This window comes from Chiloscyllium plagiosum, unplaced genomic scaffold (genome assembly GCF_037043375.1).
Source record: "Chiloscyllium plagiosum isolate Xiang-an unplaced genomic scaffold, Cpla_swu_hap1 HiC_scaffold_12, whole genome shotgun sequence".
NCBI lineage: Eukaryota > Metazoa > Chordata > Chondrichthyes > Orectolobiformes > Hemiscylliidae > Chiloscyllium > Chiloscyllium plagiosum.
The window spans coordinates 74,850,951-74,872,791 of record NW_028270150.1 but is presented as its reverse complement, the minus strand read 5'-3'; the positions used below and the strand labels follow the sequence as shown (position 1 = coordinate 74,872,791).

Below are 21,841 nucleotides of genomic sequence, written 5' to 3'. Positions count from 1 at the left end.
TGTTTGTTTGTAAATGTGAGAGCAGCCTCTAGCAGTACCTACACCACATATAGGTCCGCCAAGTCTCAAACAACAATAATGTGAGTCAATACTACCCCAGGGTCCCCATAATCTCCATCAGGATCCCCCTGCCCTCAGCAGCTGGAATTAACCCCTATGAAGTTTGGTTTGACAAGCTGCATCAGAAAACCTATTCTGCAACATTCTCTCTCCCTCCCTCCAAGTCTCTCCAACTCCACTCCTCCAACACTCTTCCTTTCTCAGCATTATCACAAGCCATCCTCCCTGTACTAGCTCCCTATCTCGAGGGGATACCTCTTCATGGAAGGTAACTCTGAACTGGTTAGTCACCCAAATATCAAATCAACTCTGTTGCCGGTCACATATGCACATGGTCACAGGGAGAACATTATCAGTCTTTTTTGTTCCATTTTTGAATGTTCATTGTTGTAGCAAGTTTGTGAAGATAAAGCCATTTGTGTCACATATGCTCAGATGTTTGAATGCCAACATTGCGTGTTTAGCTCCTCATTAACATTCAATGGGGATTTTAAAATTTGTTGTTCCTTGTTCATGAGGATTTTACACCACTGAAACGTTTGGTTTCCAGGAGTAATTTTTATCGTGCCAAGCTACACTTGCTCCAAGCTATTGAACTGTATAAAATTTCATCACTTCTACAAAGAAGTGAAAATCATCTAGCCAAATGTTACATACAAAAAGACATCAAATGAGTTGGCTTTCAGAGAAAGAATTTGCCCTCACAAGATGTATCTTTCAACTAGTATTTTTTAAATTCAGTTCTCATTTCTAATCTGTGTGTTTGTGTGTTGCTTTATTACTTCTCACATTGAGTAACAAGTAAATTCACTCTTTTGATAATTCAAGGAAGCCTTGTCAAAATGGCTCATTTTGAATGCACTTGGTCTGGGAGAAATAACCTTTAGAAAGGTTTCAATATAAGGGATAGATTTCCCACTCTGATCTGTATGGAACAGGGTGGCTAGGGCAGAAAAATCTGGGAGGATGGTGTTAAGTGACTCCCCAAATCCTTCAACCACTTCAGCAATTTTCTATCAGGAATGACATTTGCTATTGAGTACCCAGTGGCCCTGCTCATGTGAATTCTGGTGCAGTGGGAAGATCAAAACTCTGAAGTGAGATTCACAATAAAGACTTCTTTACTCTGCAGTTTTGCTGTACCTAACTAGAGACTACCACTGGAAGCTGCCAACATCATCATCTTCAGACATATGAAATAGAGAGGAAATCTGCAAAAATAAATAACAGAATCATACAGACAGAAAGAGGCCATTCAGTCCATCTAGTCTGCACCAGCTGCCTGAGATCTCTGAAAGTACTCATCTTCGTTGATTCATGCCATCAAACATTAATGAGGTGGAATTACACTGAGCAATATAAGGGGTGTTTTTATTTATTCATGGGAAGTGGATATCGCTGGCTGGAGCAGCACTTGTTGCCCATTCGTGGTTATCCTTGAACTGAGCAGCTTGCTAGGCCATTTCAGAAGGCACTTCAAATTCAATCACATTACTGTGGGTCTGGAATTATATGTAGACCAGACCAATGTAAGGATGTCAGATTTCTTTCTCAGTAATACTAATCACAGAACCCAACTGGTTCGCTAATGTCCATGAGGAAAAGAAACTGCATCCTTACCTGGTCTAGCCTATATGTGACTCCAGACCCACAGCAATGTGGTTGACTCTGGGCAATTCGGGATGATCAATAAATGCCGGCCTAGCCAGCAATGCCTTCATCTCATGAATAAAAGAACATAAATAGATGGACTTTTGAGATAATCGCTAGTGGTTTCATAGTCAACATTTGGCTAGCTTTTAATTCCAGATGTTTGCTGAATTCAAAATCCAAACCAGAACTTTAGTCTGGAACTTTGCATTACTAATCCAGTGACATTACCACTACACCACCACCTCCCCACAAAGCTCCCTTGAACAGAAACATTAAACACTCAACCCTTAATCTGTTGATAGTTAAAGAGTAATTTCTTCTTAAATTAAACAGAAGAAGAGACAAACTTGTTTTAACTCGTTGACATAAAATAGCACCCTCCCTACTTCAACCAGACAAGGAAAAGATTTTGTGATGCAGAAAAATACTGAATTAGTGGGGGAGTCAGACTTCATGCCCAACCCTCTTTGTAACACTGATTCCAGAAGATTCTTTGTGGTTAGGCTCATTGAAAAGAATTGCCATACTTCCAGTCTTAAGACTGCGGTCTTGTGCTGGGGTAGAGGGGCTTGGTGGGGATAACATTACTAGTTTGGGTACATACCAAAACATGGAGTGAGCAACAGCCCTGTGCTGAAAAGGACAAACCAAAGTGCATGAACCAGGCAAAACCCTTCCCAACATTGTCCTACCATCGCTGGTCCCAAACACACTATGGCTGAAGTTTAGTGTTACCATAGCATTCAATACTGGAAATAGGCTCTTGATGCCTGCCCATCATCAATCCAATTCCCCATATCTCACTTTAGCAGATATATTCAACATCCGCCATCGCTCCTGTGTAACTTGTGGACAGGACAGAAGTTTCTGGAGAGCTAGCAAAACAATTTTCTGCCACATTTCCAAATCCCAGTCACTGGATATCACCAAACAGGTGGTAGAAGTTTAGAAAATTTTACCATTTCTTAGCGCAATCATGTGTTGAGAGATATTAGGAAAACTGTAGGTACCTGTGGGTCTATGACCACTAAATGTTAGACAATAACTTCTCAAATGCATTTCACCTACAATCCCAACACCCAAAACCTAGTGGAGACTTTTATCCCAACAGTCCCAGCTGGATTCAGACATAGGCACAATGTACTAATTTGTTTCATCATCCAAACCTCATGCAAAATTAAAAGAGCAAAATGCCAATGATCACCAATCTTGGCCCAACTCAAATTTAAACCAGTCATTATCTGTGAGAAGATCTTTGTCAGGCTGTCATTTGAAGAAAGCACAGTGACACAATTAGTGAAGCAATTACAGTGTTGCCTCGTGAGTGGAGATTGCTGCTAATACATCATCAAGCTAAAAACTAGCAATAAAGCATCAAATTACTATTCACTGTCTGTCCCACTCCCGTGACAGCAGCTGGTGAAATAGGAGGGTAGAATGTCTGAATTCATGTCTCTGGCATAAGGATGTTTACTGTTGGTAAAATTGATGGGCAGCCACAACAGAGCTAAGGCAAAAAATTATAAATTTGATATATTTTCTTTCCTGGTGCCAATGATAAACTAAAACTAAACTAGGCTCTTTGACAGATGATATGTCTTGCTTCTGATGAAAAGGTTCTACCTAATTTTCCATTTATTGATATCTAGTTTACAAGATGTAGAGCCTTTACTGAGGCAAAGAGACAAAAACACATCATCCCCAGAAAAGTCAGAGATCAGAGTTCACACCAGCTAGGGGTTCAAAGTTCTTACAAGTGAAGAAATTGCACACAGCAACAGTTCAGAGTTCAGAGCAGTTGAGAGCTAAGGGCTCAGGAAATAAATTGCAGAAGGGAAAAGCAGAAGTACTCTTCTAAATGATAGAGATCTATTGGACTGTGGTCCTTTAGTTCTGTTAACATTAGACAAATATTAGATATGAAACTTTCTGTTATGCTTGTACACGAAGATCCCACCTGGACTAAAGATATCCACTACCCCCATCCCATCTCAATGTCTTCACTCCCTCACCTTCATCCAAAAACTTTCCTTCACCCTGCCCCCTCCATTTACCCTCCTCAGCCTTCTTTATTGACTATCAACCCTTAATACAAAACCCTCTATGATTTTTAGTCATCTTTAACACCCTCCCCACCCCTAAAGCCAATCACTTGGTTTTCCCATTTATAAACGTAATGTCTCTGGCTTATCATAACATTTGGAAGTGTTTGCCAAGTTTATAAGTCTGTCAAAATAAGCGAACATCCTTTGAATAAACATAAGATATGATTATTTTTAAAAGTTCATAAATCTGTCAAAATAAACAAGTTAATATTTCCCTAGACAGATATGCAAACAAACCTTGAATTACAGAACCCACCAGTTTGAAGGTTTCTAAAAGATCTGATATCTGTCGAAACTTTACAATGTCCAAACAGATGGCTGAGCTGTTCTGTAAATAATGAATGAATGTCATCAGAAATATTTAAACAATTAGCTGTTGATCTCATATTGGGCTACACTTTTTATCTTTATAATATGTAAATGTTCACTATCTACAAGACATAATTCAAAAGGTGGCCAGATAAATTCAGATCCAACAACATTCAAGGAGCTTGACACCATCCAAGACATAGCAGCCCATTTGATTGGAACCATGTCCACAAAATTTATTCCATCCACTACTGATGCTCAGCAGCAGCATGTACTATCTACAAGAAACACTGTAAAAATTCATAATATTTAGACAACACCTCCCATCCCCACAGCCATTATTATCTAGCAGGGCAATGGCAGCAAATGCATGGGAATGCCACCACTCCAAGTTCTCCTTGAACCCACCAGCCTGACTTGGAAATGTATCAACATTCCTTCTGCGTTGCTGAGCCAAAATCCTGGAAGTCCCTTCCTTAACCCCAATGTAGGTGTGCCTACACAAATGGACTGCAGTGGTTTAAGAACATAGCTCACCATGACCTTCACAAGGACAATTAAGGATGGACAATAATAGCTGGTCCATCCAGTGATGCCCTCCTCCCACAAATAAGTTTTTAAAAATTGAAGAAATTCGCAAAGCACTTATCCAGCAGTTTCTCTGTTCTAATGTATCTCAAGATTTTCCACTTTACTATGCTAATGTTTCACTATACAGCTTTCCAGTTGTCAGAAGTACAAGCTGACAACTTCATTATTTCATGGCCACTTACCTTTTCCAGTCACAGCACTGGCATCACTCACTTTAGTAAACATCAATGTAAATCAGGCTATAGTATTTCATGATGAACTATAAAGTGGACACCATAATTTTTACTTATCTTTTACTCTTTCCCCTTCGGTTTATGCATGACTCCACTTGGAATCAGAAAACTTAGCCTCCTCATTGTTAGGTACAGAAATTCTGTAATGCCCACTTCCGGAGATGTGTCAATAATTTCTAAACAGCTCTCAGCCTGTCCCCTTTCCCATTTCACTTAAATAGACTGAATCAAAAATAGCGGTGCTACATATGGATTAGAACTACTGCCACCAATGTTTTTCTCCTGACATTTAACATTTGACTGAGTTTTTGTCTGGGCCTTTACAAATGAACAGATCCATCCACTCACGTTGAGCCTGTTAGATTTACAATAGAATGGGTACACATCTCAATAGGGTGGCACGGTGGCTCAGTGGTTAGCACTGCTGCCTCATAGTACCAGGGATTCCAGCCTCGGGTGACTGTCTGTGTGGAGTTTGCACATTCTCCTCGTGTTTGCGTGGGTTTCCTTCCACAGTCCAAAGATGTTCAGGTTAGGTGAATTGTCCATAGTGTCCACGATTGTGTAGGTTAAATGCATTAGTCTGGGGAAATGTAGGATAGGGGAATGAGTCTGGGTGGGATACTCTTCAGAAGGTTGGTGTGGACTTGTTGGGCCAAGTGGCCTGTTTCCATTCTTTGAAGTAAAGAAATTGATGTGACAGCTACATTCAAGCACGGTTCTATCACTGTCTGTATAACTTTGGGTAGATTGTGATCATTGCTATGAAGAGGTGAGGAGTGATATTGGCTCCCCTCCTTTTAGCCTATATTTATCAATAACAACAAATATTTTTATTTAATTTTAGTACACAGGCTATCACATCTCAATAGAACGTAGTTAATTAGATCAAAATGGAAGATTCAATTCCAAGCTGTTATTGTTTGAAAGAAAAAGGAATTGTATTACTTACCACCAGAAAAGTATAATCACAGGTATCAGGTTTAACAAGGCAGGGTGAGCATATCAAGTACAACAGGAAGGTAAAGGAAGATGCTATTTAAAGTTCTCAGAGTGCTTGGGTTCTAAGAGTGGAACCCCTGAGTCCATGGTTATTTAACCATTCTGATTTTGTAAGTTTCAGTTGAATCTGCTTCCACCACATGTTGACGTGGTGAATTCTGCATCACAACAACTTCGATTTTCAAAATACAAACAATAAACTTTCTGTTAACATTTGAATCATATATATGCAATTTATATTGAAATGTCCTGTAAAGTACAGCCATTTCAGATTTCTATTATTGTTAGGTATTGGTCTTTGGAGGGGACCAATAGAAAATATAGGAAAGTAAAGCAGCAGAACACATGCTCTCTATTTTAGATGAGGCTTTTGAACAGAGCTTTGAACAGCTTGTCCACAAGCTTGTCCTAAATCCACAGCACTACAATTTTCCACTTCCTTTATGAGTGCTTCCATTGTTCCTAGCCAGGATTCTACTCATCAGCCATTCACTAAATAGTAATTTTATAAAAGTGGAACGGCGACTCAGGTTTAAAAAGATACCAAGGTAGCTTTCTAACTTTATGAAAAGAATTATCTGGCAAATCTTTCTTACATTGATTTCAAGGCACACAACCTGATGGCATACATAATGTCAACACACATTGGCTTGTCACTTATTCCTACTGTCATTAACATGAAAATGGCTGTGCCAAAATGTTGGTTTTCATGAAAAACAGAGGGTTAGTGAACACCTGCCCATCTTTACAGTGCCCCTTTTCTAGCTTATCCCATTTGGCTGTGTTTCTTTGTGCCACCATGATTTCCTCCCTAAATATTTCTTTCCTCACTAATTCTCCCTGCTCTAGCACAATGCTCCTTAAAACCTCCCTCCATGATCCAGCTCATCATCACCCGCCCTAAAATCTCCTTTACTGGCTTGGCATTGCACTTTGTTGGATTGAACTAATGTGGAATCCCTTGGAAAATTTTACTGTGCGAAAACAGTGCTATAGAAATGCAAATTATGGATATTATCGATTCCACACTGTAGGGAATCTAATCTAATCAAAAACAGTGACCTAAAAGGTGTCATCATTTATGCCTCACTGCAGCCTGTCAGCAATTGACAGGTAGCACACAGAACTTGAGCTCGAGAAAGACTTTTACGAAGTTATTTTGAAAGATACGATTGTCGAAAGGCAACACCCACATCCGAACTTGTGCAATCAGATTGCTTCATAATTTAAGGTTTTGCAGATACAGAAAAAATGTAGTTTGTTTAAAAGAAAAAAGTACTCCTATTCTTATACACCTAACAAGAACAAGATGAGAAGTGTTCAAAATACTTTGCAGGGCAGGCAGCATCTGGTAAGAGTAACAAGGTTAACAAGCAAATATCTTCCAGTAATGGTCTGGGACTCACCTCCCAGCTGCAAAACTGGTAAGAGACCAGCGCAACTTGTGATGAGGGTCTGCCTGATCCTCTGACAACAAGGCAGTTCTGAGGCCACCTTCATGGAGAATTAGGCCATCAGGGTGATAGGCCATCCTGACAGGAACTGCCAGTCAATCAGTAGCAAGCAGCATATGCACTCGATTGTGCTGTGTAGAAGTCATGGCTGCTTCAAACAACCCCAGTATCCAAGAATCCAGACCAACAGCAGTTGGAGTTTGATTGGTGATGTCTGAGGATTGGGGGCAACGGAGAGGTGATGGGTGCCAGGATGGTCAGAGACAGCATGGGTCGCCAGCCACTCTGTGCCCTATGTCTGTGCCCTTGATGAGAGACCGAGGGTCTTTGATTGACATTCTGCATTCCCCTTCATCAACCAAGTAACCTGCACTCTCGTTGCCTCATGCACCAACTTCATCCCAACTTCAGTGATGAGCTGAAGAAGGTCTTTCTGTATCAGAATGGGTAATGTAAGGCCTTCAATTGGCAATGGGTCAGGAATATCGCCAAGGACATGCAAACCCAAAATGTAATTCTATTAGAAACAGGGATCAGATACATCTTCACTCCACCTAAGTTCCTGATTGGGCAATAGCTTTCAGGGTAGGACTTCCCCTCTGAGGGACATATGCCACACTCAGTGCCAATGTACTATTGCTGTGGGGAAGCCTTGTTTAAAGTCAGTTGGCTCAAGACGTGAGTGAGTAACATACACCAACACCTGTAAAAGTTCATACTGAAGAATTACTTTCTATTAACATCTTACAACAATCAACCAATGAAAACACTTTACAAGTACAAAGAACCAATGTTAATTCTGTGCAAGTAGGTGAGCATTTAATGAGTTAAAATCAGGCCCAATCATAGTTTTAGAAATGCATGTCCCTTTCTGAATCAGGCCAGAGACAATGTATGACTGGTGGTCTTTTTTATCATAAATTAAACATAAGTAAATACATTGAGGGAAAGTACTCTTTTAGCTTATTGATGCTCACCCTTTCTCAAACTTGCTATCAGCTTGAAACTTCCATTATTTAAAGACATCACCTAGAAGCTAACTCATCACTCTCATTATCAATTCCACCATTGTTGTTCGCCTTTCCAGTTGCCTATTTAACATTAAAATTAAATTGAGTCAAAAATTTCTCCAACACAACATTGACAAACCAAAGTCTTTTTACCTTATTGGTATCTATCAGGTATTTACCTTGACTTCACTAACCTTCCATACCATCTCCTTGGTCTTTGCTCACAGGTATAATGGCTTTACATTTTGTTCGACCCTGAAATGTCCTTCCTATGCCCTGTCTAATGCCTAATCAAGACCACTTCTGTCATCTCAAATTTATTAGCACAGTCATCTCTACCTCTTCCCGAGACGTAATCCAAGCTTGTAACAAATTGAGGATGGACTTCTCCAAAGCTTCTCATGTGGGTCTTCCCATCTCCATTGATGGGAATGAATGTATGAAAGCAGGATGCTTCTCTCTTCGTCTTCTCTCTTGAGAAACGCAGCCCTTGCTGAACTCCAGTACCTTCCTGTGCTTTCTGCGCCCCAGGAGATTATTAATAAGAATCTCTCACTCAATTTTAAAATTCCTTGATAGCCTTTTCCCACCTTTGCCCAGTTGTCATTTTTAGCTACACACACACCTTGCTACCCTGACACAGGATGCTGCTTCAGTTCCTCATAGTCATTCTTACATCCTTCCGTGTGCCATGTACTCTGCTTTCAATAGCCTCCTTAAAGCACTTTCCTCTGACTCTGTAGTTTGTTTCGTTCCTCTTCAACCTTTTGTTCTCCTTTGAAGAGCACAGGAACAGGAGTAGGCCATTTAGCCCCACGTGCTTAATTCATCATTGTCAATGAGAGCTCAATGTCATTTGCCCAACTTGTGTGCTATCACCAGGTTATTTCATTCAACAAAGTTTCCTTGGTCCTCAGTATCCACTTCTGCTTCCCTCAGACATGGACAGTGTTTGGGGATGTTTCCTTTTCATGATGAGAGCCAAAGAAATATGAGCTGTTTGGTCCTAATGAAACTTGACAGTGATTTCCGCTATGGATTTGTAATTCATTGCAGCATTACAGTTTCTCTAATCAATTGAAAGTAATGTAACCCTCTGTAACTGTAGTCCAGATCAGACTGGAAATAATTTCCATGTTTTTCACTGAAACAGTACTCCAGATAATCATTTCATCATCGTATTATTGAAATCTTAACATAAAGACTTCAAATGATAATGTCCTTGTGCCTGCTCTTGCAGGCAGGAGTTCGGAACAGAGCAACGTCCTGACCTGACTAAGGAAGTATATCTACAAGACATCCACTGTGTGGGCTCCCTCTGCAAACTGTACTTCCGTGAGCTGCCTAACCCCCTTCTCACGTATGAGCTCTACAAAAAATTCACAGTGAGTATACATCCTCTTCTGTCTTTGGTTGTCTCCACATCCCAGTGATTTGTGCTGGGTTCTGTCCCACAGGTAAATGTTAATCCTCCAGCAGCTTAGGGACGTGGCTGTTCTTCCTGGACACTGAGTGTTGAAAGGGTAGTCAATTTCTGTAAAGTTGAGAAGGGCAACCACCATGATCATATTCAACATAGCAGATGGTTGGGGCACATGGGTAAGGTGGCTTCGCTAAATAACATTCAAAGCTGACTTGCTTTACTTCCCTAACCTGCTGATGTTAAGTCATGGTCATGCTACTTGTTCATGCTAATATCAGCCTGCGGGGCTCAGTACCACACTGAGTATCACACTTACTGACTGTGGGATATCGTCACATGTTGGCCTCACAAAAGTGTTAAGCTCCCTGTGAGCAAAGACAGTCAAGTGGAGGAGTGATAGACCAGCATCTGATGACACAGAACTAACTGGAGATTTAGGTCTCTGTCAATAATTCCCCACAGAATGGCATCCCACTGCTATCTCTCTTTGCTAAAGTTAAGAATTACATTCTAAGGTAAGGCCCTTAGCAAATATGAAAACTTTATTTCTCACTTCCATTTGACTTACTGACTTTTTTCTGAACAGAAGCTATTTATTGCAAACTAAAGGCTTTTACTTTGATGTGGGAATGTTGTTAGTCATTGTTCCTTAGCCTTTCCCTTGGTCCCATCAGTAATAGGAATAGTGCAGGCCCCTGGTCATACACATGCTCACATAACAGTAATGTTCCTGGAGGCACTATTCCATTGACAAAGGTCAAACATTCCTACATTCATGTGTCTGATTTAGGAGATGTGATTTGGGTTGAATTAGCAAGGCTGTCTCCAGGCATGCAAAACAATAGTTAGTCCCATTCCACATGTTGGAGCCTACATTTCATCATCTGGTGCATGTGAGGCCTGCAGCACAAGCCATACCAATAAAATCTGGTGCAGTAAATTCTAAATATATCATCTGTGCTCACTGGGCTCTTAAAGGGGCTTTCTCTTCCCAAAGGGTGGGAGAACGTGGACATACCCTACCATTGGCTAGTTATTGCTTTGGATGTCTAGACTTCTGTATATGTTTTTGCTTTCCACTTATGTTTTCTTTTTGGCTTTTGCTGACTTCAGACTGGTACCTTACAAGGTAATCCATATGGAGCTTTCACCACATTCTATAATTGAAATAAGAAAGAGGAGGAGACAGAGGAATTTATTTGAAATTGAAGCCTTACTAACTAGCTTGTTTACATATGTAAACACATATGCAGTCACTGCATGTACAGACATATTCATATACATGTTCATTTATACCATTTGAAGAACATATGTATACATTGGTACAAGCACACACATATGAGCAAACAGAAATGAGGGAGGTGGAGGTGTAGCGATAATGTCACTGGACAAGCAGTCCAGAATGCTAGGTGAGGGGACATGGGCGTCAATCCTACCCTGGCACATTGTGACATTTTAATGAATAGAACCTGGAGTAAGGAACTGGCCCAGTGGTGATCACAGTTGATTGTCCCACTGATGTCCTTTGCATAACCACTGGCCAACTTGGCACCCTAAAACATAAAATACTGTTTTCAGTAACTTTCTCCGCTCGGCAACCAATTAACAACGTCCAGCCTGCAACAGTCTGAGAGAAGCCTGGTGTAATTTTACTGCAAAAAGTTTCACCAAATTCTGTTGTCTTCACCGACAGGAGGCAGTCTCTGCTCGGTCAGAGGAGGAGCAGCTGATCAGAATACAAAATGTCATCAAAGAGCTACCTCCTGCACATTACAGGTAATAAAGCAGGCTCTCCAACTTCTCTTGCTGTGCTAAACAATACCCCGTCCATCATTTGAAACTGCATGTAACTACATTTTCAATGCGCTAAGTCTGTTTTAGGTAGCTAACAGGGAACTAAAATCTCAGCACCAGAATCATTCCTAGGTGAAAGGACTCCTTGGGGGAATGCTGGTGTAAAACACAGTTAGAAGAAAGGAGGGCAAAAGAATGATATCTTGTTTAACGTTTATTTTGTATGTTATAATATTCCAACTCCAAGATATAGCAGAGCTTTGAAACACAGAACCCAGCTCAGTCTGGTCCTTGTCTGGGCTCCCAATTTATTAAGGTTAGCACTTTATTTTATTCACTCTTTGAATGCGGGCATCGCTAACTGGGCTATCATTTCTTGCCCATCCCCAGTTGCCCGTGAGAAGGTGGTGGTGAGCTACCTTTTTTAATTGGCAATTTGAAATGTAAGAGAATATCAGAGGATTATTTTACAAGCTGCTTTCCCCAACAGTGTATGTTGGGCAGATTGTTCCTGGGAAAGCATGGTTTGAACTTGAGTGATGTCTGGTCTGGTTGCATTAAATCCTTTGCACCTATGCATTGTAATACCAGTATATTTATTATGATGGTTATGAACATTTTTTTGGAAAAATACATATATTCTTGTCAATGCAAAAGCTGAATATTTTTGTATTTATTCTTCTTTTTTAACATTCAATATTGGGTAGATTTTGTTCATAAAATAGTGATAATCTCATTCTTATTTTTATTTTGCTTTCCCATCTTCCTCATGTAGAACTCTGGAATACCTGATCAAACATTTGACACATATTGCTTCCTTCAGCACGATGACAAACATGCACTCCAGGAATCTGGCCCTTGTCTGGGCTCCCAATTTATTAAGGTTAGCACCTTATTTTATTCACTCTTGGGATGTGGTATCGCTAACAGGGCCATAATTTCTTGCCCAATCCCATTTGCCCGTGAGAAGGTGGTGATGAGCTGTCTTCTTGAACCGCTATAGTCCATTTGGCACAGGTATCCCACAATGCCATTAGGGAAAGAGTGCTGGAATTTTTCCCTAGCGACATGGAAGGAATGGGGGTGGGGGGGGATGTGTTGGCGATGGGGAGATTTATTTCCAAGTCTGAATGTTGAGTGACGTGGAATGGACTTTCAGGTGCTTGTGTTCCCATGCATCTGCTGCGCTTGGCATTTTAAATAGAAGCAGTCATAGAGTCATGGAGACTACAGCCCGGAAACAGACTCTTTGGTCCAACTTTTATATGCCTACCAGATATCCCAACCTAATCTAATCCCACCTACCAGCACCCAGCCCATATCCCTCCAAACCCTTCCTATTCATGTACCCATCCAAATGTCATCCAATTGTACCAGCCTCTACCACTTCCTCTGGCAGCTCATTTCATATACGCGCCACCCTCTGTGTGAAAAAGTTGCCCAGTCATGGACTTGGAAGCTGTTTTCTATGGAGGATTGGTGAATTTCTGCAGTGTCCCTTGTAGATGGTGCAAACCGCTGCAACTGAGTGTTAGCTGTGGAGTGAATCGATGTTTTAGCATGTTGTGCCACACACATTAAGTGCTTTACTCTGGATAGTGTTGAGATTCTTGATGTTATTGAAGCTACACCCATCCAGGCAAATGAGGAGTATTCCATCACCCTCTTGACTTGAGTCTTGTAGATGGTGGACAGACTTTGGAGAGTCAAGCATTAAGTTACTTTGGAGCTGCAAGATTCCATGCCTCTGATCCACTCTTGTAGCCACAGTACTTTAATGGCCGGTCCACTTCATTTTGTTTTCAACTTTAAGTCCAGGTTATCAATAATGGTGGATTCAGTGATGGTTATACCGTTGAATATCAAAGGACAATGATTAGGTTCACGCTCATTGGAAATGGTTGCTGCCTTTCACTTGTGCAGTGGATATTGTCCAGATGGTGTTGCATTTAGGCATCGACTGCTTCACCTAGCCAAATTTAGCTCAGTCTACTTAGAACACAGCGCATAGTTGTGAAGAATAGAAAATTTAGCAGGTGAAAAAATAATTAATGCACTAACCACAATTTAGCATGTGGATTAATATCAACGTAATAGCTGATTACCAACTTTGAGATGACTGTAGCCACCTTAGTTAAACCATCTCCTACTTTCTGTAAAGATGAAGACAGACAAAATTTATTTGCCTGAATTCTAATTCACAGAGTCCTGGTCAGTCATCACCTCTGTGCTTATTGACCCACATTGTCTCCATGTCCAGAAATGCTACAAATTAAGTTACAGAAAATGTTCATATCCAACTGCAGCTTTGTCCATCCCTCTCTCTGTAACCTCCTCCATCCCGGCAATTTTAAGACTGTAAGTCGTAAGAGCAGAAGTAGGCCATTCAGCCCATCAAGTTTGCTGCAACATTCAGTGAGATCATGGCTGATCTGATAATCCTCAGAAAGCGGAAATTCCTTCTAATTTCTGTCGTAAATTGATGACCCTTACTCTAAGATTAAGCCCTCTGGTTTCCCATAAGGGGATACAAGTCTCTTCATCTATGCCATCAAGACCCCTAGAATTGCATATATTTTAATAAGATCTCTGCCTATCCTTCTAAATTCCAATGGAGAGAAGCCTAACCCACTTACCCTCTCCTCTTAAGAGAATCTCTCTCTACCTGGAATCAGCCTACTGCTCTCCAATGCCAGTATATCTTAGCTGAGGGCCCAAAATCTTTCAAAGCACTCCTGCTGTGGTCTGATTGGTATAATCTTAGCAAGACCTCCCTATTTTAATATTTTATTCCCTTTGAAATAAAGGGAAGCAGTCTATGTTCCTTCCCATTTTCCTGCTGACCTTGGATGCTAGTTTTTTGTGATTCATGCACAAACTGCAGACACACACATACAAAACAGGCCTACAACATCAGATTCAGAAACATGCAGCAATTATTTTCTTCCCAAAATGAAAAGACATGAATGGCATAGTAGCTCAGTGGTTAGCACTGCTGCTTCACAGTGCCAGGGACCTGGGTTCAATTCCATGCTCAGTCTGTGTGGAGTTTTCACATTCTGCCAGTGTCTGTATGGGTTTCCTTCGGGTGCTCTGGTTTCCTCCCACAGTCCAAAGATGTGCAGGTTAGGTGGATTGGCCATGCTAAATTGCCCATAGTGTTCAGGGGTGTGTAGGTTAGGTGCATTCGTCAGAGGAAGTATCGAGTAATAGGGTAGGGGAATGGTTCTGGGTGGGTTACTCTTTGGAGGGTCAGAGTGGAATTGTTGGGCCAAGTGGTCTGTTTCCACACTGTAGGGATTCTATGATCATTCTACGTGTAAGAAATTTCATTCTCTTCAGTGCTGGAGACCAGCAGCTCATTAAAGTCTCATTTAAAGCTTCCAGTTGTAACAAATAAAGCAGCAGTTCCTCTCACCCAACTGTGAAAATAGAATCACTTTTTTCTGATGTACCCAGATATCACATTAATAAGAGATGGTGGCAACATAGTAATGTTACTTAGCTAATAATGCAGAGACCCAGGCTAACATTGAAATCCCACCACTGTAGCTGCAAAACTCACATTCTGGTCATGAATATTAAGCATAAATCTAGCTTCAGTCATTATGACAAAGACAACAATCTCTGAGTTTTGTAACATGACTTCTGTTGCATGACTACAACTGCAAAATACTACAGTTGCTGGAAATCTGAATAAAATCAGAAAATGCTGAAAATACTCAGCAGGTCAGGCAGCATCTGTGGAGAGAGAAACAGAGTTTACATTTCAGAAGATGACCTTTAATATGCACTGGAAGAGGAGTTAGCGACAGTAGTTTTTACTCAAATGTAGAGACAAGGCAAGAGAGAGGTGGAAGGTCTATTTTGGGAGGCAAGAAGGCAGGAGAGGTTAAATCACAAATGGGATGTTGGTGCCAGGTAATTAGGAAAAGAAATAGGTTATGCATCTGAGGAGATATGAATGGCTATATCAGGATTCAGAACTAAGAGTAATGAAGGATGGCAAGTTAAAATGACAGGTACTGGAAACTCAGGGTCACAGTTGCAGATGGAATTAATTACAGTGATCACTCTATTTGTGTTTGTCTTCAGTGTGGAGAGTCAATTATCCTTCTCAAACCTTTACCACCCGACTCCTGGAGGAAAATGCTTCATCTTCCGCCTTGTGACCCTCCAACCACACGGGATCAAAGTCAATTTCACCAGTTTCCCCATTTCCCTCCCCCTCACCTTATCCCAGATCCAACCTTCCAATTCAGCACTGCCCTCTTGAATCATCCTACCGGTCCATCTTCCTTCCCACTTATCCAATCCACCCTCCTCTCCAACCTATCACCTTCACCTCCAACTTCATCTACTTATCGCATTCTCAGATACTTTCCCCATCCCCCTCCCATTTATCTCTCAGCCCCCTTGGGCCACCCCCTTATTCCTGATGAGGAGCTTATGCTCAAAATGTTGATTTTTCTGCTCCTCGGATGCTACCTGACCAGCTGTGCTTTTCCAGCATCACACTCTTCGACTCAAATTATCTGTGCCTCAGCACTGAATGAAGAAAAATGAAATCTGACCTGGAAAAGGCAGCGCATTCTTACTGAAATCATTTCAGCATTATATTAAACTCACCACCCAGTGGGTCCAAAGCAAACATGAAAATGAGATCATCTCCAGGCGGCCAAACTCTCGTCAGATGCTTTTTCACTGGGACCAGATGCAAATGACCCAAAGTTATTTGAGTGACTAATTCAAGTGCTTGATGATTCTCCCCATTTTAGAGTAAACTGTTGCGCCAATGTTATGACACTGTTTATAAACAGGAAAGACCAATGTGTGGTCTGACATGCATTAACTCAAACCTCTCAATCCTGAGGCCCCACTCAGACAGCACTGCGAAGTTAAGACTTGGTGTGTGGGCTCGGTAGGAAAGAATTACATGTGGCCCATCAGAGCAGAAGCAATTGTGGTTTCTATATTCAGTAATAGGAAACCCATTGGTAGGGGTGGGGGATGGCAATGTTTCCTCAGCCGTGCCTGAATGTGCAGCCCCTCCAGCCTCAACTATCACCAGTGATAACAGAGTGTTCAGCTGTCATGTTCTCACATGCTTCACTAAATCGGGCAGACTTGTCTCTTCGTTCAGTTCCTTGTGACAGATAATAGCAGACATAAGGATGGAGACTCTTTAGATTTAGTGTCTGCCCCAGGACACTGCCCAAGGAGTTTCCGCAGATCCCCCAAACTGTGGACTCTATGTTCTGCGTATATGTTCAAATGCAAGTGCTAAAATTGCAATAGAGTGGGCGTTGCCAGCCTCATTTACCTCTCTGTCCCAGAGAAGGTCAGACATCTGATAGAAGAATTCATTGTGGGCTACTGCACAGTCTAGAGACTTTGATATGGAGGGATCGAGGATTCAGAAAACTCCATGGAAATCAAGCCACAATTCCCATCTTCCCAGCCAGCCTGAAGACATGGATGATTTGACCATGGTACTACTGATCTCTGCAAGAGACCAAGCAACAAGGAGGGCCAGAAAACTAGAGGACTCTTCAGTACAATAGTTGTCTTCCAAACCATGTTATTCTGACTTGGAAATATATCATCATTCTTTCACTGTTCCTGGCTCAATCCTGGACCTCCCATCTTAACAATACTGTGGTGTTTCTACTCGACGTGGACTGCAGTTGTTTAAGACTGCAGCTCAATACCACCTTCTTAAGGTAATTAGGAGTGGGCAAAAAATGGTGGCCCAGCCAGTAGTATTGATGCCCCATGAATGAAGAAAAGATTATGCCTAGCAGATACCTACTGGGGAGCTTGAGAGGAAGTTTTAACTCAGAGGTGTTGTTATATTAGAGACCCTGTGAACAACACCAATCTGAGTGCATAATAAGTCTCCTGCCACTCCCTCCCACTAAGACACATCATATAACCAAAAGCTTGGTAAAAAAGAAATGCATCTTAAAGGATGAGATAGAGGTAGAGAATTGTGAATGCTAGAGGAGGATTAATGAGCTTAGGGTCTTGATGACAGTGGAGGTAGATTTGAAGGAGTTCACATTCCTTAAGGAATGCTGGCTTCAAGTGCTATGAAATCTACACTCCTACATTGTCTCTATTGCAATGCACCTAAGATAGCACATAAACACACTCAAAATTCAAACCATACAGAAATAGATGTTCGTGGAATGCAAAGATCCCATGGGAAATTCCGGGTCAAAATTATCAGTTTGGTTTCGGCTATTATAGGTTCTGTTGTAAAATGTAGTACTACATACCAATCAACTCTTTGATATGATATTTACAATTCTGGTGCTTTTCTCTCGCACAGATCAAAAGAAATAGAAGGGTCTGGATATAACAACGATGCTGCATTTCTGGAGGTTCGAGTCCAATCTATTGTTATTGAATTCATCCTGAATCATGTCAATCAACTCTTCATTAGCAACACAGTCCAACCTGGGCAGGAAACTGAAGGTAGGTGTGGGAAATGCAACAACCACGTATTTCCGATCTCAACCACCAGAATTAAATGTGAGTAGGATGCTCATACTCTGTGAGAACAGTCTATTATCTATTTGCCCTGCAGAAGATGGTGGTGAACTGCCTTCTTGAACCACTGCAATCCTTTGTGAGCATAAAGTGTTGGCTGTGAAATATTCTATACAGACACTTTTACCAGCTTATTACTCAGAAAATGCATTTACCCAGGTGCTCTTCCTGTATTGTTACAAACAAGAGCTACAGTTCAAACTTAACCCATACTACTCACCCAAAATCCATCTGATTTAATCTCATTTCCTAGCACTTGGCCTGTAGTCTTGTATGCTATGGTGTTTCAAGTGTTCAGTTAAATAGTTATTAAATGTTTCAGAGTTCCCATCTTACTATCCTTTTAAACAGTGAATTCCACATACTCACAATGCCCTCCTAATGTCCTGCACCTTAACTTAAAACTGCGCCCCCTGGTTACTGACCCTTCTAGTAAAGAGATAGGTAAGATAGGATTCTCCCTGTCTGTTCTCCTCGGAAGGTTATACACCTCAATCAGATACCCCTGCAAATTTTCCTGTTGTAAGGAAAACAACCCTAACCTAACTGGTCTCTCTTCATAACTGAATCATTCCAGTCTAGGCAACATCCTGGTGAATCTCTTCTGCACTCTTCCTAGTGCAATAACATCTTTCTCACAGCATAGTGACTAGATCCGCATACTGTACTCCTGCTGTGGCCTGACTAACATGATACACAGCTCCATTATAACTTTCTTGCTTTTGTATTCACTATCTTGACTAATTAAGGCAAGTATTCCATATGCCTTCCTAACCACCTCAACTCCCTGTCCTGTCACCTTCAAGCATCTATGGACATGCTGACCGAGGTCTCTCTGATTCTTTGTACTTCCCAGGGTTTTGTAGCACTTACATTTAAAACTGTGGTAAAACTTGAAGCCGCAACATTTAAATTACTGACACACCCCTGAATAACAATCAGAAATGCAAACATTGAAGGTTGGTTCAGGTTAAATTTCTAGTAAGCTGCATTCATCATCAATGCCATTGTTAAGTGGCACACTGACCATGCTTATGCACAAACATAGCTATGTATACCCACATAGGCAGCTGCCTAGAATAAAGATGGCACTGCCTATACTATTACCAACTGGGTAAACACAGCATCAGGATCCTTTTTTTTAAAGGAGTTGTAGGAGTTGTCATCTAAATTTGAAATATTGGTGATTTCACACATTGGATGTGATAGAGTGGCAAATAAAAGAAATATGCACCTTCATAAATAGCATTCCCTTGATTGATACGATTTATCTCCACAGCACACAATCCTGTTGTGAAATGCAAATCACTCCCTATTGTTCCACCCTCGATGAAGCTTTTAAGCTTAGAGGAAGCCCAGGCCAGGACTCTGAGACCCGACCATCCTGCTCGTCTTGATAAATCGCACTGTGCTCCAATGGACACTGGTCCTGCTGCTGGGACTATTTATCACACTGTCATTGATCTGCCAGATCCCAGGTAAGCACACTTCTCAAACCCCGTCCCTTTCATGTGGCTCTATGGACAGAAATCTAACTTCTGCCCCCCCACATTCCGCACCTTCTAACATTAACCACCCACTAGAAGTTCTCCATCACTTTCAACGGTTCCTGAGTTTTTTTTCTAAAATGTGAGTTCTGAAGCATCATTTTATTTAAATCTGTTACCATTTAATTACTTTGAACTTAATGCTGTCAGAACTAATCACACAAAGCAGGAATTTGTTGGATTCAAGTCTGCACTGATTTCAGAGAAAGTGACATCTCAGTTTCAGTGGGTCAATGGGGAGAAATGACCAGTATTCCTCCTCTGAAGCCAAATCAAACAAACATTTGTCAAAGAGAGAGGTTTTAAGCAACATGTTAAAGGAGAATTGTAATCCAACTAGAGTCTAGGCAAGGGTTACCATTTGGTTATGACCCCGAGAGAGGAAATGACCGCCCTTCTTTATTCAATCCTGTCCCTCTTTTAGTCACAACAAAGTTGACTTCAAGCAAGCAATCCTTTCCCCCATGACAATCATTCCCAATTCCAATGGATTTATGTATAAAAGAAGCCAATTTAACCAGGCCTCATTGAGTTACACAAAAAAAAGTCATTTCATTTGTTCACAAGACTTGAAGAAAAATAAAACACAACATATATGCACACAGATTAGGAATAAAATACAACAGTAAGATAGATAAATGAATCAGTCTTTGGTTTGTCTGTATGGAATGGATGGTGGAACATTGTAACCAGTATGTTTGGTGATACTGGTGGCAATGACTCTGACAGTTGATTTGGAAACTTTTGTTTCAGCAGATTGGCTGGAAGAACTTATTCAATTTCCTGTTTTACCATAGCTTTTGACTGGTCACTTGCTTCCAGCAATTACAGACACTTTCTATTCTTTTCCTTTTAAACACAGGGATGTTGTAGAGGATACCCTCGGCTGTAAATGTCACAACACATACTCTTTAGTAACATTACAGCACCAGACTAGCACACATTAGAGAGGTACATTTGATTCATAATGCCTTTTCTTATGTATCTCTGGAAACAGAATTTCTGGAAGGTAATTAGCATGTAGAAATCACTGTAACTGGTCATTGATAAAGAAATCCTTTATATCTTTTAAAGGGAGCTGGAGAGTTGCTAGGGAAAGAGAAAAATGGAAATGTATGACAGTACAAGTAGACTAGCAGTCACTTAGTGGAAAACTTACAGCCTGCTTTCTAGCTGTACCAGTCATTGGTTTAACATACTAACCAGCAGTTGGTTTTGGTGCCTACCTAATCTGATGACAATGTAGTTCTGTTCCACATTCACCTAAAACTGAGGAAAATCAAGTAGATGTATCTTGAAAATGCACATTTCTCAACAGCAAAGTAATGACAACAGAGGCAATAGTCCTTGATTAGCTGCCAGCTGAAGCTGTTATAGTGAATGATGTTGCTTAATTAAATCTGTTTTGTCCAGTTTTAAAGTGGGCTGCATAGTTGAACCCTTAACTTCTGCTGAGCTAACTGACTTCAGCCGAGGTGCAGGGAGGAGCTCTATAATTGGCCTCAGGAACCTTGCTGTGGGAAAAAAAAAGAGTCACCCATTGAACTTGATCATTATGCCACAAGGGACTGTTTGTGGTGAGGTGGAAGAATGTTTTTTTATAACACTTGTGATGTTTGCAATTTGTAGGCATAATATGATTTGCATGAGCCTGCATAAAATTGTATTTTATTTTGATATGGCATTCTGGAGTTTCCCCTTATGTTTTGGTGATTGACTTCCACAATTCAGCCCTTATTCTGTAAAAAACAGTACGGAGTGCCATTTACATTGACACATATTCCCCTACCAATTTATTTATTAATTGTCCTTTAATACTTTTAAAGATAAAAAAAGAAGGAATGAATGGTACACCAGTTCAAGGGATAGCTGAGCTCTAAGGCCACAATAGTTCTGGCAGATGGAATAGGATTTTGTTGCCTTGAGGAGTGATCCTATAGTTTGATGTCAGTAGGGCTAGTAATGGTACTGGGGAATGTTAGCAAGAGATATCTTAGTACTGGGGAAGTGGTCTGGAAAATGATCACACAAGAAAGTGTTAGTACGAGGGAATGATAGAGCTAATAAATGATAGTACAAGGAAATGGCAGTAAAGTATACAGCAA

The 21,841-nt window shown here is 40.9% G+C and overlaps 1 protein-coding gene across 1 annotated transcript in view; it reads left to right on the top strand.

Moving 5' to 3' along the window:
• The window catches only part of arhgap31 (Rho GTPase activating protein 31), a 102,423-nt gene that overhangs the window by 62,111 nt on the left and 18,471 nt on the right, over positions 1-21,841 (top strand). Inside the window, exons 3-7 of the mRNA XM_043700660.2 lie at positions 9,658-9,802; positions 11,534-11,616; positions 12,410-12,517; positions 17,969-18,114; positions 19,469-19,667. Coding sequence (XP_043556595.2) covers positions 9,658-9,802; positions 11,534-11,616; positions 12,410-12,517; positions 17,969-18,114; positions 19,469-19,667 — 681 coding nt within the window. The remainder of the gene's footprint in view (positions 1-9,657; positions 9,803-11,533; positions 11,617-12,409; positions 12,518-17,968; positions 18,115-19,468; positions 19,668-21,841) is intronic.